Here is a 20,152-nt window from a genome sequence, read left to right as displayed (position 1 = left end):
ATTAATAATGTAGTAACAGACACCTTCATAACAATATGTGTTTGATTGATGGATTGAAACTTTTATTAGTAGATTGTACAGTACAGTAAATATTCCGTACAATTGACCACTAAACACCACAATAAGTTTTTCAACTTATTTAAGTCGGGGTCCACGTTAATCAATACATGGTAATGGTAATATGTATGCAATATGTACAATATACACAATGCAAGTATATATATATATATATATATATATATATATATACATATATATATATATATATGTATATATATATATATATATATATATATATATTGTATGAAGGTGTCTGTTACTACATTATATATGTATATATATATATATATGTATATATATATATATGTGTATATATATATATATATGTATATATATATACATATATATATATATATATATATATATATATAATGTAGTAACAGACACCTTCATACAATATGTAATTGTACAATATACACAATGCAAGTATATATATATATATATATATATATATATATATATACATATACATATATATATATATATACATATATAATGTAGTAACAGACACCTTCATACAATATGTAATATGTACAATATACACAATGCAAGTATATATATATACATATATATATATGTAGTAACAGACACCTTCATAACAATATGTAATATGTACAACATACACTGGGACAAGCGGTAGAAATGGATAAATGGATGGATGGATACACACTGCAAGTATATATATATATATATATATATATATATATATATATATATATATATATATATATATATATGTATATGTATATAAGTAATAAAAGACACCGAGAGAGCGATCAAAACAACTGAGCGTATTGAGAGGGGGTAGGGGAGAGGGTGATAAAAAAAAATTTGACGCTATAAAGATGGAACTTCGAGACAAGCTAATTCGACATAAATGGAGTGCTTCTACAAGTAAACCGGAATAAAAACATCCCCGGCCAGCTGCACCAAACTATCCCATTATGTTGTGCATTACAAACTCAAAGCACGTTTCGTATTGACGGAGAAGCTAGCTTATCTTTTTCAATAGCTAATACTGTAGCACGCTGATGAGTTACTACGCTCTTACAACTTGGTTATTATACAGGTTACAGACGGTAAATGAAGTATTGTTGACGGTTTTTGAATGCAATTTTAAAGTGATTTAGGGGTTGAATTGATTGCTAACATTAGCTGCATTGCTAGCCACCAAGAACGAGACTTTTTTTTTAATGTTAGAATCCATCCATCCATTTTCTACTGCTTATTCTCTTTAGGGTCGCAGGGGGCGCTGGTGTCCATCTCAGCCACAATCGGGCGGGAGGCGTGATGCACAAAAAAAACCTAAATAATCTTTTGTATCAGTGTATTGAGGGGGGATAGGGAAAGGGGGATAAAATAAATTTGATGCTATAAATATGGAACTTGGAGACAAGCTAATTCGACATAAATGAGGTGCTTTCACAAATAAACGGGAAAAAAACGTCCCCAACCAGCTGCGCCAAATTATCACATTGTGTTGTGCATTACAAACTCAAACACGTTTCCTGTTGACGTAGAAGCTAGCTCATCTCTTTCCGTAGCTAATACCAAGAAATATAGTTCCTCGTATATTCACTCGTACAACTTGGTTATTATACAGGTTACAAAAGGTAAAAGAAGTACTGTTGACAGTTTTTGAATACACTTTTAAAGTGATTTAGGGGTAAAATTGATTGATAACATTAGCTGCATTGCTAGCCACCAAGAAAAAAACTTTTTTTTAATGTTAGAATGCACACAAAAAATAAAAATAACCTTTTGTCTCCTTGTCTCTCATATGGACTTGTGAGCGATAGGCAAAATTCCCCCCAAAAAGTGCAATTCCACTTCATCTGCTACCAAATGACGAATGCCACACGGGGTTGAATTAGTTTGAAGAATATTGTCATTTGTTTCGGGTGACACATGCGGAACTAAGACGTCGCTAGTTTGCTTGCATTCTGACGAGAAGCGGCCTCGCAGATGAGAGAGCGATTTCAACAACTCAGCGTATTGAGAGGGGGATGAAAGCAATTTTGACGCTATAAAGATGGAACTTGGAGACAAACTAACTTGAAATAAATAGATGGATAGATAGATAGTGCTTTATTGATTCCTTCACGAAAATTAAAATTCCAGCAGCAGTGTACATAGTTGAGATCAATTTAAATAAAAGTAAAAAGTAAATAATGGGGGTTTAAATGGAAACAAAATAGAGAAATATTAAAATAAGAATAAAAACTAAAAAGCAACAATAGGAATAAAGATATAACAGTAAAATAAGAATATAACAAGACAAAGTAGGCAGTAGTGACCATGTTATTAAAACGTATTGCACTGTTATTGTTTTGCATCCCCTGTCATCCTAATACCCCCCATCCCCCGCCCCAGAGAGGAGTTGTACAGTCTAATGGTGTGTGGGACAAAGGAGTTCTTGAGTCTATTAGTCCTGCACTTGGGATGAAGCAGTCTAGCACACAGTCTAAATGGAGTGCTTCCACAAATAAAAAGGGAAAAAATGTCCCCGGTCAGCTGGACCAAACACACAAATGGTCCATCCAGTGAGTCACATTAGCAGCACGCCATGTGTGTTATTATAACTACAGTACATATGCTGTCTGGCTAGCTGTGTACAAACAAAACATAAAATAATACTTTACAGACACTGTAGTATGAGATGTCGCTAGCTTGCTTGCATACTGATGAGAAGCAGCCTCGCAGACGAGAGAGCAATCTCAACACCTCAGCGTATTGAGAGGGGGGTGAAAGCGATTTTGACGCCATAAAGATGGAACTTGGAGACAAACTAATTCGACATAAATGGAGTGCTTCCACAAATAAAAAGGGAAAAAATGTCCCCGGTCAGCTGGACCAAACACAAAAATGTCCATCCAGTGAGTCACATTAGCAGCACGCCATGTGTGTTATTATAAATACAGTACATATGTTGTCTGGCTAGCTGTGTGCAAACAAAACATAAAATAATACTTTACGGACACTGTAATATGAGATGTCGCTAACTTGCTTGCATACTGATGTGAAGCAGCCTCGCAGACGAGACAGCAATCTCAACGACTCAGCGTATTGAGAGGGGGGAGGGACAGGGGGATGAAAGCGATTTTTGACGCTATAGAGATGGAACTTGGAGACAAGCTAATTCGACATAAATGGAGTGCTTTCACAAATAAACCGGTGGGAAAAACATCCCCGGCCAGCTGGAACAAACACACAACTGTCCATCGAGTGAGTCACATTATAAAAAAGGATAAGGATACACGCAGACGAGAGAGCGAGCTCAACAACTCAGCGTATTGAACGCCAGCCCTAGTTTGCGTTGCTTGGCCGATTCTGCATACAGTGTTTGGGTTTGTGCCAGGACGTGGTCAAGATCCAGTCTGCAGGGTCTTGCACACAATCCACACTTGGCAAGGCTCCTTGTGCACTCCACACCCGGCCAATACACACAAAGCAGTATCCACCCCCCCTAAGACCCTGTGAAGTGGCCGGATGCTAATGAGCCCAGAACAGAAGCTGCACACATTCATGGGGAAAGGGAGCAGGGCTTCAGAGGAAGGAGCGCCCTCAGTCCGGCAGGTTGGATGCTCAGAGAAACCTCCTGCCGTCCTCCTTCGCAGGTACAAGAACGTGGAGCGTCAGGCGGCCGAGGAGTACGAGAAAGAGCGCCTCCCTCGCCCGCCCAGGGCTCGCTCTGACCCGGACCCGACCTTCGAGACGTCCGGAACCTGGCCTTCGTCGTCCCGCAGCAGCACCCCGTCCTCGCTCGCCTCCCAGGAGGACGGCGAGGCCGACGTCGAAGCCGAAAACGACAACGACGCCACCCCTTACGCTCCCCCCGAGGCTGGTAAGAATTGTAATGAATATTTTACGGTACTAAAATGTCCGCTCACTAACCAGACTTTGTCAAATGTGCACAGAATGACTGGCAGTTAAAAAAGTAGCAGCGTTATTTTCCATGCTCACAGTTTGCAGACTGAAATGCCGTCAAATCTACGGTTATTTGCATACCGTTAATTTCTAGTTATTTTTACAGTAAAACCCTACGACCGTTGTTCTTACAGTGTATTAGTGTAAATGGAAAAACAGTACCACTGGTATTTTCACGGTTAAAATTCTGCTGACTGAGCTACCAATTTTTCTACCATAAATTCCACAGTTGTTGTTTCTACAGTGTATTACTGTAAATGGAAAAACAGTATAACTTGTTATTTTTATGGAAACATTCTGGCAACTGAACTTACATGTTTTTTGTTTTTTTTTTACTTCAAAAGCTATGGTCATTATTTTTACAGTGTATTACTGTAAATTGAAAAAAGCCCCAGTGTTATTATTACAGTAAAATTCTGCCATCTGAACTCCTAGTTCAGTGGTTCTTAACCTTGTTGGAGGTACCGAACCCCACCAGTTTCATATGAGCATTCACCGAACCCATAAGTGAAAAATAAAATGTTTTTTTTTCAAATTCAAGATAAAGTTATATGCTTTTGGTAACAATTTAGTATAGAGAACATATTCTAAGTAACAAAGACTTAATTTTGTCATGATCTGTGGTCTGGATCATGTTTTTGTTATATTTTTGTTACTTTCTGGACTCTTTTAGTTCCTGTTTGCGCTTCCTTGTTTTGTTTGGTTACCATGCCGACTTATAATTTTCACCTGCTTCTGGTGTTATTCAAGCCCGAATTTGCCAGTCAGTCGGCCTGCCGTCATTGCTTGTTTTCATGCGATACCACAGTTTATGTTGCTCGACTTCTACCGTGTCCACAAAAGTCTTGTTTATTTCTTGCCACAGTTTCGTGTTTGTTCAAAGCCATAGTTTATGTTTTTTTTTTCATGCCATAGTTTATGTTTGTTTACCTCATGCTCTGCCAAGATTTATCCAGTTAATAAATATGTTCCAACCTGCGAGCCTTGTCCGAAATAGTCCGTTTGCATCCCAGGAGAACAAACCTCGCAGTAAGCTGCGACCCCCCAGTCCTGACAGAATGATCATAAGTCGGCATGGTAACCAAACAAAACAAGGGAGCGCAAACAGGAACTAAAAGAGTCCAAAAAAATAACAAAAACATAATCCAGACCACAGATCATGACCAATTTAGGGTTATTTGAACACTAGGGGAACATATTCTAATTAATAAAGACTTAATTTAGAGTTATTTGGTTAGGGTCAGGTTTAGAGGGTTAGGGTTATAATAAGGCCATGGCATAATAAGGCATTAATAAGTACATAATGACTTGTCAAGACCCAATATGTTACTAATTTGCATGTTAATAAGCAACTAATTGATGGTGATTATGTTCACCATACCTAAGTGTCACCTTGTTTTTTTTACTGGTGCACAAATTGAACCGTGCATGAACATCACCTTCTTCAAACAACAAAACCAACACAGTGCATAAACTCACAACAAATGACACACCTGCAAATCAGTCAGCTGTTGCCGTATCCGTAATACGCCGATAGGGAGAAGTTTGTTTTTACACAATGAGTAGGGGGTGTGTTGACCTCCGCCGAACCCCTGAGGCCAACTCACCGAACCCCTAGGGTTCGATCGAACCCAGGTTATGAACCACTGTCTTAGATATTGTTTTTACAGTGCATTACTGTCAATGGAAAAATGGTGCCAGTTATTTTTACGGTAAAATCCGCAACCTGTGTTTTTACAGTGTGTTACTGTGAGTTGAAAACGGTACCACTGTTATTTTTACAGTACAATTCTGGCAAAATAACTGCCAGTTTTTACTGTGAAATTGTACAGTGTGTTACTGTTAATGGAAAAAACTGACAGTTTTTTTTTTTTACTGTAAAATCTACAATCGTTGTTTTTACAGTGTATTACTGTGAATTGGAAAACCGGACCAATGTTATTTTTACAGTAAAGTTCTGGAAACTCACCTGCGAGTGTTTTTTTTCCACCGTAAAATCTATGATTGTTGTTTTTACAGTGTGTTACTGTAAATGGAATAACTGTGTAGTTTTTTTTAATGTAAAAATTATGCCAAATGAACTGAGAGTTTTTTTACGTAACATTTCTAGTCCTTTTTACAGTGCATTACTGTAAATAAAAAAGGCACCATTGTTATTTTTACAGTAAAATTCTGGGAAATCTACACTCATTTCTACGGTGCAGTACTGTAAATGGAAAAAGTATATATGTAAATTTTATGTTAAAATTCTGTGTGAATTGGAAAACGGGACCAATGTTATTTTTACAGTAAAGTTCTGGAAACTCACCTGCCAGTGTTTTTTTTTCCACCGTAAAATCTATGATTGTTGTTTTTACAGTGTGTTACTGTAAAATGGAATAACTGTGTAGTTGTTTTTTTTATGTAAAAATTATGCCAAATGAACTGAGAGTTTTTTTACGTAACATTTCTAGTCCTTTTTACAGTGCATTACTGTAAATAAAAAAGGCACCATTGTTATTTTTACAGTAAAATTCAGTGAAATCTACACTCATTTCTACGGTGCTGTACTGTAAATGGAAAAACTATATATGTTATTTTTATATTAAAATTCTGGCAACTATAAAATCTATGGTAGTTGTTTTTACAGTGCAAGACTATAAATGAAAAAAAAGTTATCATTGTTATTTTTACAGTAAAATTCTGGCGACTGAGCTGCCCGTCTTTTTTTTTTTCTTTTTGTACAATCGTTGTTTTTACAGTGTATTACTGTGAATTGGAAAAAAAGTACCAATGTTATTTTTACGGTAAAATTCTGGCAACTGACCTGCCGGTGTTTTTTTCTTTTAACCGTACAATCTATGATCGTTGTTTTTACAGTGCATTGTTGTAAATGGAAAAGCTGTATATCTTTTATTTTTATGTTAAAATTATGCCCAAAAAACTGACAGTTTTTTGGGGTTTTGTTACGTAACATCTAGAGTCCTTTTTACAGTGTATTACTACAAATAGAAAAAATGGCTCCATTGTTATTTTTACAGTAAAATTCTGGCAAAATAACTGTCAATCTAATCTACAGTCGTTTCTACAGTGCGTTACTGTAAATTGAAAAACTGTATATCTGTTAAATTCTACGGACGTTGTTTTGACCGCGCATTACTGTAGATGGAAGAACTATATCTGTTATTTTAATGTTAAAATTCTGGCAACTAATACATCTATGGACATAGTTTTTACAGTGCATTACTCTAAATGATAAAACAGTATCACTGTTAATTTTACAGTAAAATTCTGGCGACTCACCTGCCAGTGTTTTGTTTTTTACCGTAAAATCTATGACTGTGGTTTTGACAGTGTATTACTGTAAATGGAAAATCTGTATTTCTTTTATTTTTATGTTAAAATTATGCCAAATGAACTGACTGTTTTTTTAACATAAAAGTTGCAGTCCTTTTTAAAGTGTATTACTGTAAATGGAAAAGCGGCACCATTGTTATTTTTACAGTAAAATAATGGCAAAATAAGCAGTTTTTAGTGTAAAAACAATTGTCTTTTCTACAGTCTATTACTGTAAATAGAAAAAAACTGTATGTCTGTTATTTTTATGTAAAATGATGGCAACTGAACCCTAACATCTCCAGTCCTTTTAAAAATGTATTACTGTAAATTCCAAAAACAGCACCACTGTTATTTTTTACCGTAAAATCTATGATCCTCATATTTACAGTGTATTACTGTAAATGGATAAAATGTATATCTGTTATTTTCGTTAAAATTACGACAAATAATTTGACAGTTTTTTTGTCCTTTTTTTCCATAACATCTTTAGTCCTTTTTAGAGTGTATTACTGTAAATAGAAAAAATGGCACCGTTGTTATTTTTACAGTAAAATTCTGGCAAAATAACTGCCAGTTTTTACTGTGAAATCTACAGTCGTTTTTACGGTACATTACTGTAAATGGAAAAACTATATCTGTATTTTTATGTTAAAACTATGAAATCTATGGTAGTTGTTTTTACAGTGCAAGACTATAAATGAAAAAACGGTATCACTGTTATTTTTACAGTAAAATTCTGGCGACTGAGCTGCCCGTCTTTTTTTTTTCTTTCTGTACTGTAAAATCTACAATCGTTGTTTTTACAGTGTATTACTGTGAATTGGAAAATAGTACCAATGTTATTTTTATCGTAAAATTCTGGCAACTGACCTGCCAGTGTTTTTGTTTTTTTTACCGTAAAATCTATGATGGTTGTTTTTTCAGTGTATTACTGTAAATGGAAAAATTGTATGGCTGTTATTTTATGTTAAAATGATGCCAAATCAACTGACAGTTTTTTGTTTTTTTACATAACAGTTAGAGTCCCTTTTACAGTGTATTACTGTAAATAGAAAAAAAAACAGCACATTGTTATTTTTACATGAAAATTCTGGCAAAATAACTAAGTTTTTACTGTAAAATCTATAGTCGTTTCTACAGTGCGTTATTGTAAATGGAAAAACTGTATATCTGTTATTTTAATGTTAAAATTAAGCCAAATGAACCGATACTGTTTTGTCTTTTTTTTTTATGTAACATTTACAGTCCTTTTTAGAGTATATTACTGTAAATAGAAAAAATGGCACCGTTGTTATTTTTACAGTAAAATTCGGGCAAAATAACTGCCATTTTTTACTGTAAAATCTACAGTCGTTTCTACAGAGGATTACTGTAAATGTAAAAACTGTTTATCTGTTATTTTTATGGTAATATTATGACGACTGAACTGCCAGTGTTTTTTTTTTCCGTAAAATCTATGATCGTCATTTTTACAGTGTATTACTCTAAATGGAAAAATTGTATATCTGTTATTTTTATGTTAAAATTATGCCAAATAAACTGACAATTTTTTGTCCTTTTTTACGTAACATCTACAGTCTTTTTCAGAGTGTATTACTGTAAATAGAAAAAATGGCACCGTTGTTATTTTTACAGTAAAATTCGGGCAAAATAACTGCCATTTTTTACTGTAAAATCTACAGTCGTTTCTACAGTGTATTACTGTAAATGTAAAAACAGTTTATCTGTTATTTTTATGGTAATATTATGACGACTGAACTGCCAGTGTTTTTTTTTTAACCATAAAATCTATGATTGTTGTTTTTACAGTGTATTACTGTAAATGGAAAAATTGTATATCTGTTATTTTAATGTTAAAATTATGCCACATGAACCGATAGTGTTTTGTCTTTTTTTTACGTAACATCCACAGTCCTTTTTAGAGTGTATTACTGTTAAAAGAAAAAAATGTCAAAATAACTGTTAGTTTTTACTGTAAAATTTAAAGTCCTTTCTACAGTGTGTTACTGTAAATGTAAAAACTTTTTATCTGTTATTTTTATGGTAATATTATGACGACTGAACTGCCATTGGTTGTTTTTTTTAACCGTAAAATCTATGATCGTCGTTTTTACAGTGTATTACTGTAAATGGGAAAATTGTATATCTGTTATTTTTATGTTGAAATTATGCCAAATAAACTGACAGTTTTTTGTCTTTTTTTACGTAACATCTACAGTCCTTTTTAGAGTGTATTACTGTAAATAGAAAAAAATGGCAAAATAACTGTCAGTTTTTACTGTAAAATCTAGTCGTTTCCACAGTGCGTTACTGTAAATGTAAAAACTGTTTATCTGTTATTTTTATGGTAATATTATGACAACTGAACTGCCAGTGTTTTTTTTTTAACCGTAAAATCTATGATCATCGTTTTTACAGTGTATTACTGTAAATGGGAAAATTGTATATCTGTTATTTTAATGTTAAAATTATGCCAAATGAACCGATAGTGTTTTGTCTTTTTTTTACGTAACATCCACAGTCCTTTTTAGAGTGTATTACTGTAAAAAGAAAAAAAAATGGCAAAATAACTGTTAGTTTTTACTGTAAAATTTAAAGTCGTTTCTACAGTGTGTTACTGTAAATGTAAAAACTTTTTATCTGTTATTTTTATGGTAATATTATGACGACTGAACTGCCAGTGTTTTTTTTTTAACCGTAAAATCTATGATCGTCGTTTTTACAGTGTATTACTGTAAATGGGAAAATTGTATATCTGTTATTTTTATGTTGAAATTATGCCAAATAAACTGACAGTTTTTGTCTTTTTTTACGTAACATCTACAGTCCTTTTTAGAGTGTATTACTGTAAATAGAAAAAAATGGCAAAATAACTGTCAGTTTTTACTGTAAAATCTAGTCGTTTCCACAGTGCGTTACTGTAAATGTAAAAACTGTATATCTGTTATTTTCATGTAAACAATTATGCCAAATGAACTGACCGTTGTTGTTGTTTTTTGACATAACATCTCCAGTCCTTTTTACAGTGTATCACTGTAAATAGAACAAAAAAAACAGCACCATTGTATTTTTACAGTAAAATTCTGGCAAAATGACTGCCGGTTTTTATTGTAAAATCTACAGTCGTTTCTACAGTGGGTTATGGAAAAACTGTATATCTGTTATTTTGATGTTAAAATGAGGGCTACTCCTCCAGTCCTTTTTACAGTGTATTACTTTAAATGGAAAAAAAAAGCACCACTGTTATTTTGACGGTAAATAGGCTCTGCTTCTACCTACTCCTTTTCAGACTTTGTATATCATGTTCTTTACCAATAAAACCACAACCGGGTTAGGAGGAAGGGATCAGACTGGCTTACTTTGCCTCCAGGTGTGGCACAGTCAACGAGGCCTCACCACGCCGTGTTATTCTAACCCCGACGCCATCACTGCGCCGACTGTGTGTTTGGACACAAACAGGAACCGGGCTCTTCATTTCCTGTTCCGGGTGTGGTTAACGCCTGCCAAGTGTTGCTTGTTTTCCCTGAGAGCGAACGTGTGCTGAACCAAACAGGGCCGCCTTTGAATATTGCAGGTGGAGCCCTGGGTCGCGGGCGCAGCAGCCTAAGCAATTTTTTGTGTCGTCGACAATAAATATGATTGTGTTTCTGTATAGCGGCTGAGGCGGATGACTCGGGCGCCAGTGTAGAGGAGAAAGAGGCCGCCGCAGAAGAGGAGGAGAAGGAGGAAGAGGAGGTGGTAGAGAGCGAGGAGGAGAGCGAGCAGCCGGAGCCTCCGGCGGAGCAGGAGGAGGACAGCGGCATCCTGAGCGACAAGGAGAGACAGAACGAGGAGGTGAACGAGAAGGACAACTGCTCTGCCTCCAGCATCTCCTCGGCCAGCAGCACCCTGGAGAGAGAGGAGCGAGGGAGCAGCGAGAACGGTGAGTGCCGATACCATACCGCTCTCGATATCAGCCATCGCACGGTGTTTGGATGGGAAATGTCTGACACAAGCAGCCAGGTGACGTCGAAACGTCCTCCGGTAGGAACACAAGATTGGTCGTGCGGGTTTGTCTGTGTAATTTTACTGGCAGCTACGCTGCAGCTAAGCACATGATAGCAAACAAGCTAGACACACGTTAACATAACTGAACAATATTGCACATTTGTCAATATAAACAAGTATCAAACAAGTGAATAATGCCGTATAATAGACTGTATTTATATTATTCACATGTGAATAATGCCGTTTAATAGACTGTATTTATATTATTCACATGTGAATAATGCTACATAATAGACTGTATTTATATTATTCATATATGAATAATGCCGTATAATAGACTGTATTTATATTCACATGTGAATAATGCTGTATAATAGACTGTATTTATATTATTCACATGTGAATAATGATGTGTTATAGACTGTATTTCTATTATTCACATGTGAATAATGCCATATAATAGACTGTATTTATATTATTCATATATGAATAATGCCGTATAATAGACAATATTTATATTCACATGTGAATAATGCTGTATAATAGACTGTATTTATATTATTCATATATGAATAATGCCGTATAATAGACAATATTTATATTCACATGTGAATAATGCTGTATAATAGACTGTATTTATATTATTCACATTTGAATACTGCCGTATAATAGACTGTATTTATATTATTCACATGTGAATAATGGTACATAATAGACTGTATTTATATTATTCATATATGAATAATGCCGTATAATAGACTGCATGTATATTCACATGTAAATAATGCTGTATAATAGACTTTATTTATATTATCCACATATGGATAATGCTGTATAATAGACTGTATTTATATTATTCACATGTGAATAATGCCATATAATTGACTGTAATTATATTATTCACATGTGAATAATGTTGTATAATAGACAGTATTTATATTATTCACATGTGAATAATGCTATATAAGAGACTGTATTTATATTATTCACATGTGAATAATGCCGTATAATAGACTGTATTTATATTATTCACATGTGAATAATGCTGTATAATAGACTGTATTTATATTATTCACATGTGAATAATGCCATATAATTGACTGTAATTATATTATTCACATATGAATAATGTTGTATAATAGACTGTATTTATATTATTCACATGTGAATACTGCCGTATAATAGACTGTATTTATATTATTCACATGTGAATAATGCTGTATAATAGACTGTATTTATATTATTCACATGTGAATAATGCCATATAATAGACTGTGTTTATATTATTCACATGTGAATAATGCTCTATAATAGACTGTAATTATATTATTCACATGTGAATAATGTTGAATAATAGACTGTATTTATATTATTGACATGTGAATAATGCTGTATAATAGACTGTATTTATATTATTCACATGTGACTAATGCTATATAAGAGACTGTATTTATATTATTCACATGGGAATAATGCCCTATAATAGACTGTATTTATATTATTCACATGTGAATAATGCTGTATAATAGACTGTGTTTTTATTATTCACATGTGAATAATGTTGTATAATAGACTGTATTTTTATTATTCACTTATGAATAATGCTTTATAATAGACTGTATCTATATCGTTCACATGTGAATAATGCTGTATAATAGACTGTATTTTTATTATTCACATGTGAATAATGCCGTATAATAGACTGTATTTATATTATTCACATGTGAATAATGCTGAATAATAGACTGTATCTATCTTATTTACATGTGAATAATGCTGCATAATAGACTGTATTTACATTATTCACATGTGAATAATGCTGTATAATAGACTGAGTCTATTATAAAGAGTTATTCTCATAATGTAACACATAATTTAAGTTGATTGAGAATCGTTACATATAAGAATCATTTGAAAACCAATTTTATTGACACTCTGCTTCATCCCATGCTTCCCCTCAGGCCTCCAAGAAGATGAAGTAAAGCCACCGTGCAGCAAACTCCTGGACAGTAAGCTCTTCATGCTGGACATGCTGTACTCGCAGAGCAAGAAGCCTTGTGAGCAGGACGAGGAGGAGGAGGAAGAGGAAGTGGAGAAAGAGGAAGTTGAGGGGGACACAAAAGAGGAGACGCACAAGGACGCTGACGGACCGATGAGCGACGAGCAGCTGAGCGACAACCGTGACGACAAGTCGGAGCAGCGGGGGAGCATTCGCCAATTCGCCGAGCGCTTCGGGAACTTGATCAAGGACCTCGGCGGCCCCCACGGCCAGCCCGACAACGAGGATGCCCTCCCCCCTCCCCCGTCCAAGCCGGAATCCGACGCCATCTGGGACCAGCTCCTGGCCGGCCCCCGGGAGCTGCGCATCGGGGACATCAACTTCACCGACCTGACGGAGGACGACGACCAGGACGCGCTGGACGCCGCTCTGATGCGTGGGTGCAGCCATGTGCCGCCCCCTCCGCCGCCCCCGCCACCCAGCGCCCCAAATTTCCCGCCGCCCCCGCCCATTCTCGGCAGCTGCCCGCCGCCCCCTCCCCTGTCGGGGATGATGCTGCCTCCTCCTCCGCCGTCGTTTAGCGCGCTGATGCCTCCTCCTCCGGAGCCTCCCCTCTTCAACAAGAAGAGGAAGACAATCAGGCTCTTCTGGAGTGAGGTAAGTTTCACTTTTGCATCTCAGGGCACGTAACTGTGGTGAGTTCAAGGAACCTTGATTGAAGTTGGAAACCGTTTTTAAAGACGTGATCCCCAATAGATGCACCAATACTAATTACAAACCCTGTTTCCATATCAGTTGGGAAATTGTGGTAGGTGTAAATATAAACAGAATACAATGATTTGAAAGTAAGTCTGATTCTGATGATTGGGTATAAAAGCAGCTTCCATGAAATGCTAAGTAATTCACAAACAAGGATGGGGTGAGGGTCACCACTTTGTCAGCAAATTGTCGAACAGTTTTAGAACAACATTTCTCAACGAGCTATTGCAAGGAATTTAGGGATTTTACCATCTACGGTCCGTAAAATCATCAATAAGTTCAGAGAATCTGGAGAAATCACTGCACGTAAGCGATGGACTTTTGATCCCTCAGGCGGTACTGTATCAAAAACCGACATCAGTGTGTAAAGGATATCACCACATGGGCTCAGGAACACTTCATAAAACCACTGTCAGTAACTACAGACTGTAGACATTTTTTCACACAAAAAATAAATCGTTAACATCAATATTTATGTAACATGTCCACAAAACATCTAGCTGTCAACACTGAATATTGCATTGTTGCATTTCTTTTCACAGTTTATGAACTTACATTCATATTTTGTTGAAGTATTATTCAATAAATACATTTATAAAGGATTTTTGAATTGTTGCTATTTTTAGAATATTTTCAAAAAATCTCACGTACCCCTTGACACACCTACAAGTACCCCCAGGGGTACTCGTACCCCCATTTGAGAACCACTGGGCTAGAATCACTGGAGAAACACGTAAATATAAATAGCGACCCAAATGAATTAAACGAGACGTTAGCGGCTGTTGGAAGCTAGACGCCATTAGATGTAACATTAACGTTTGCTTGATGCCGTGGCTCTCTGCTTGGAGAAAAAAAAAATTCTATCTACAAAAGTTATTTTAAACAGTGACTCATTAGGACACCACCGTAAAACTTACTTTACGACGAGAAGGTTATCCTTCTTTTTCTTTGTAACTTCGTTGATCTCCGGCTCCAGCAACGATAAGCGACTCCAGTTTAAATCTTTTTCTTCTTCAGTGGCGATTCTTCTTTTTCTCCCCTAATGAACGTGGCTTGCAAGGCTTTGTGGTACATAGCGCCAACTACTGTACAGGAGGGACTTAGCAGTCAATAGGCTTCACTGATTTAAAAATGCAACTGGCTCCTTCCGACAAGACGTGTGGTGCCACGATATGTCAATCATCTGGGGTGGCACCTGGGGGGTCCAATTAGATTTCAGGGGGGTCCAGTGCTACCCCGGCCTCCCCTCTAGCTCCGCCCCTGACTACAGTTGGTTGCTACATCTGTAAGTGCAAGTTAAAACTCTACTATGCAAAGCCAAACCCATTTATCAACAATATCCTGAAACGCCGCCGGCTTGGCTGGGCCCGAGCTCAACTAAGATGGACTGATGCAAAGTGGAAAGGTGTTCCGTGGTCTGACGAGTCCACATTTCAAATTATATTTGGAAACAGAGGACGTGGTGTCCTCCAGAACAAAGAGGAAAATAACCATTCGGATTGTTATAGGCGCAAAGTTGAAAAGCTAGCATTTGTGATGGTATGGGGGTGTATTAGTGCCCAAAGCATGGGTAACTTACACATCTGTGAAGGCACCATTAATGCTGAAAGGTTTTGGAGCAACATGTGTTGTCATCCAAGCAATGTTATCGTGGACGCCCCTGCTTATTTCAGCAAGACAAGTGTTACAACAGCATGGCTTCGTAAAAAAAGAGTGTGGGTACTTTTTTGGCCCGCCTGCAGTCCAGACATGTCTCCCATCGAAAATGTGAAGCTTAAAATACGACTGAAGCTCTACATAAAACAATAATGGGAAATAATTCCACTTTCAAAGCTTCAACAATGAGTTTCCTCAGTTCCCAAACGTTTAATAAGTGTTTTTAAAAGAAAAGGTGATGTAACACAGTCATGAACATGTCCTTTACCAACTACTTTGGCACATGTTGCAGCCGTGAAATTCTAAGTTAATTATTATTTTCCCAAAAAAATAAAGGTTATGACTTTGAACACCAAATATGTTGTCTTTGTAGTGCATTCAATTAAATATGGGTGGAAAAGGATTTGCAAATCATTGTATTCCATTTATATTTACATCTGGCATGATTTCCCAACTCATATGGAAACGGGTTTGTAAGAACTCTGTGTGTGTGCGCTGCCGAACATGCTCCTCTGCTGGTAAAACCAGCAATGTCACGATGTGACGACGCGCCGTCATGCCTGTAAAAGAAAAAAAAAAGGGAAACTGTACTTTTCAAACAGAGTATAGTACCGTTTTTAATTCATTAGTACTGTGATACTATACTAGTACCGGTAGTGCAACCTCGTTACACGTGGACATGTTTTAAGTCCGCTGTGTGTCTCTCGCAGGTGCGACCTACGGACTTACCGAGCCGGGACTACAAGAGAAAAGGCGACTCCTTCTGGTCCAAACTGGATTCGGTAACTTTGGACACGGCCAAGCTGGAGCATCTGTTCGAGTCCAAGTCCAAGGAAATGCCCGTCACTAAGGTAAAGTAGGTGTATTTCTGAAGTTATTTAAGGTCAAGCCGGGTCATGTGAGCGCTGATCCAGTTTTTTTGAAGTCTCCAAACAAGAAAGTCTGAGGCGACTTACACGGCTTGTGCTAACATAATATTTTTAACGCAGTGGGGGGGACCCTCTCTGTCAAGGACCACCATGGCTGCAAACAAATGGATGTTGCTCTACTTTTAAATCACACATTTTGCACGCAAATTAATTCATGTAAAAAAATAAAAAATAAAATCAGCTTATATGAAAATAATTAAGTGGTTAATTTTACTCTTAGAGTATGCGTTTAACCTCTTAAGGCCCAAGCTGTTTGTTTACATGCTTGTTTTATTTCTCTTTGCTATTTGGGCTCATTGGACCCTAATTAGAATAAAAACTAAGAATCATCTTTTGATATGATGTACTTAGTCCATAAGTACACAAATGTGTACTTCATGTTTAGAGACAAGCTAATTCCTATTTTTGCACTTTTTTTTCCCCAAATTCCATTGTATGTTATACTCTTCTGACACCACCAGACGGCAGTATAAGTGTCCACATAAGTGGCCATAAGACCCCAATTCAGTAGTGGACACAATTTTGGAAGTAAGAGTTACAAAGTGCTGTCGCCACATGTGGCCACTAAGCCTTTTATTAAGGGAATTGCCCTTTTAAAAAATTGTTGCCTTTAAGACAAGAAAACATTTTTTTACGCAAGTTGTAAAACAAAGTACTAGCGATATTGTTATTATAAACGCTAACACAGAGGAACTTCTTTTCTACTATGTTGACATATTGAGCTGCTGCATCGCCTCTGAGTTGGTGAAATTTCATTCCAGATGATAAATCATGGCTCTCACCTGGATAGTACAAGGATGTGGACGTAAACAAAGAAGTTGGTCAACTTTATAGCGAGAAACACAAAAAGACGCTAGTTTACAGCAACTTTTTGTTTAACCATTCATAAGGATTGTGATGAAATCTTCTTGTAAGCGGAAAGATATAAACATCCTATCACTCGGGATCCCAGTGAGAGCAGACATCATAAAGTAAGTGATTGTTTTATTATGTTGGTAGTTTCTTGTTCTGCGACATGATGCTTAGTGTTTCACTAAAGCTGGATTTGTTTAGCACAAAGATGCTAAAACTTGTAGCTCATCCTCCCTATATTCAGGCTCAAAAATATATGTTTCTGTCCCAAAGTAGTCTTATAAAGTCTGACATTATTGGGGGTGTTGTTGTTATTTTTGAAGGAAAAAACGAACACCGCTGTATGTTTAAAACCTCTAAAGGCTTAGTGGACAGCACCTTTTAGCTATTATTTCCAAAATGGTGTACACTACTGAATTGGGGCCTTATGGCCACTTATGTGGACACTTATACTGCCATCTGGTGGTGTCAGAAGAGTATAACATACAATGGAATTTGGAAAACAAAAGTGTAAAAATAAGAATTAGCACGTCACAACACATGAAGTACATGTTTGTGTACTTATGGACTAAGTACATCATATCAAAATATGATTGTTAGTTTTTATTCTAATTAGGGTCCAGTAAGCCCAAATAGAAAAGAGAAACACAAAAATCATGTACACAAACAGTTTGGGCCTTATAAATTATTAAAATGTGTAGATATTACACAGTATTATAAATCAAATATTAATAATACCATTGTGTAACTGGATAACCGAGTGTGTCAAAAACTCTTCCTGTACGAAAATATTAATATTCGCTTACACAATTAACACTGTTTGTTATAATTGTTGTCATTTTTGATCAAATTCTACCCAAACATTTTTGAAAATTCAAATAGAAATAAGGCAAAAAGAAATGTATCCCGCACTTCTCTATTTTAAACATTATCTTGAGATAGGCTCCAGCAACCCCAAAAGGGACAAGCGGTAGGAAATGGATGGATGGATGGATTTATCTCAGTGGCTGGACAGGACAGCTTGATAAAAAAATAAAAAAATTGGTATTGTCCAGGGTGTACTCCGCCTTCCACCCAAATGCAGCTGAGATAGGGTCCAGAACCCCCCTGCGACCACAAAAGGGACAAGCAGTAGAAAATGAATGGATGGGGGTATACAGTATGTATATTTATATATATTTTTTTTTTAATATATTTTTTTTAATTGTTTTAAAAAATTCCCATTGTTATAGTCTTTGGTATGACTCGTATAATCGTTTTAAATAATAATTGCGATTCATTACAAAATATATTTTTTTTAACAATCCTATTACTTAATAATAATCAGTGATCCTGATTATTAAGCTGCTCAATGTATTAAATTCATAAACTGCTCTGCGATTGTTTAGCTTGCAAGTTATTGTGATGTCGAAAAAATCCCATATCTTTACCAATTTTCCCGTATTTTAAACTGCGAATGTTGACAGGCGTAGTAAAGGTGTTTGCATTAAACATTATGTCGCTACCGGTCTGCCGTTTCCTAAAAAATAATGTTTAAAAAAACTCCTAAGAGAACTTGCTGAGTTATTTACTGACCTATCCTATACATATTTTATTAAATTTTACTGCAAATGAAAATCAAATATCAATTGTTATCCTCCTCGCTAATAATCGGTAGGCCCTGGGTCGATGTCAAACAGAAACAGCTAGGGATGTAATGGTACGTGTATTTGTATTGAACCGTTTCGGTACGGGGGTTCCGGTTCGGTGCGGAGGAGTACCGAACGAGTTTCACACGAACATATGAAGTAGCCGCCTATGCTAAAGTCTTAACAAGCTGCTCCGCTCCGTTCTGCCTCTGTGTCTGTCTGTACACAGCACCCAGCATTGTCCCGCCCTCACAACCATCTGATTGGTTACATACAAAGCCAATCAAGCAGTGCGTATTCAGAGCGATGTAGTCAGCGCTTTAGCATCGAGCAGATATGAGTTTAGCAGGGGAGAAACAAACTCTTCCCAAATTATACTAAACACTTTCTAGTCAACTAATTTCTTAACATCACTATAAATGGGTTGTACTTATATAGCACTTTTCTACCTTCAAGGTACTCAAAGCGCTTTGACACTACTTCCACATTCACCCATTCACACACACATTCACACACTGATGGAGGGAGCTGCCATGCAAGGCGCTAACCAGCACCCATCAGGAGCAAGGGTGAAGTGTCTTGCTCAGGACACAACGGACGTGACGAGGTTGGTACTAGGTGGGGCTTGAACCAGGGAACCTGGGGTTGCGCACGGCCACTGCGCCACTGTGCCACGCCGTCCTATGAGATAACTATGAGCCCGTTGACCTTCTACAAACAAACTGCAGCTCAGCTCAGCTCGCAGTTCTGGTTTTAGGTGGCTAGTTAGCTTTTAGCGTAACGTTAGATCATTTTGCGGCGTGTGTGTGTGTGTGTGTGTGTTGATTGAGGTGTGTTGAAGCAGCAAAAAAGGACATAATATATTCAATGAAGAGTTCTGTCTGTGATAGTGTATATAGTAATTATAAGTGCATCATAAAGCCTACATGAACTCCATGGTGTTCAGGGATGAATAGTCTCTCCTATTGCTATTGTGCTATTTTTTTCAGCTATAGTTACATTAATCATTAGTAATGTAGCAGCCTAGTTTTGAATGG

General features: G+C 36.6%; 1 protein-coding gene across 3 annotated transcripts in view; it reads left to right on the top strand.

Annotated features, from left to right (window-relative positions):
- fhod3a (formin homology 2 domain containing 3a) overlaps window positions 1-20,152 on the top strand; it is a 185,636-nt gene that overhangs the window by 151,064 nt on the left and 14,420 nt on the right. For all 3 annotated transcript variants that reach the window (XM_061882522.1, XM_061882521.1, XM_061882520.1), the window contains 4 exons: window positions 3,678-3,904; window positions 10,961-11,227; window positions 13,254-13,948; window positions 16,417-16,557. In XM_061882522.1, coding sequence (XP_061738506.1) covers window positions 3,678-3,904; window positions 10,961-11,227; window positions 13,254-13,948; window positions 16,417-16,557 — 1,330 coding nt within the window. The remainder of the gene's footprint in view (window positions 1-3,677; window positions 3,905-10,960; window positions 11,228-13,253; window positions 13,949-16,416; window positions 16,558-20,152) is intronic.

This window comes from Nerophis ophidion, linkage group LG21 (assembly GCF_033978795.1).
Source record: "Nerophis ophidion isolate RoL-2023_Sa linkage group LG21, RoL_Noph_v1.0, whole genome shotgun sequence".
NCBI classification, from domain to species: domain Eukaryota; kingdom Metazoa; phylum Chordata; class Actinopteri; order Syngnathiformes; family Syngnathidae; genus Nerophis; species Nerophis ophidion.
This window is presented reverse-complemented; position numbering and strand designations above follow the sequence as displayed.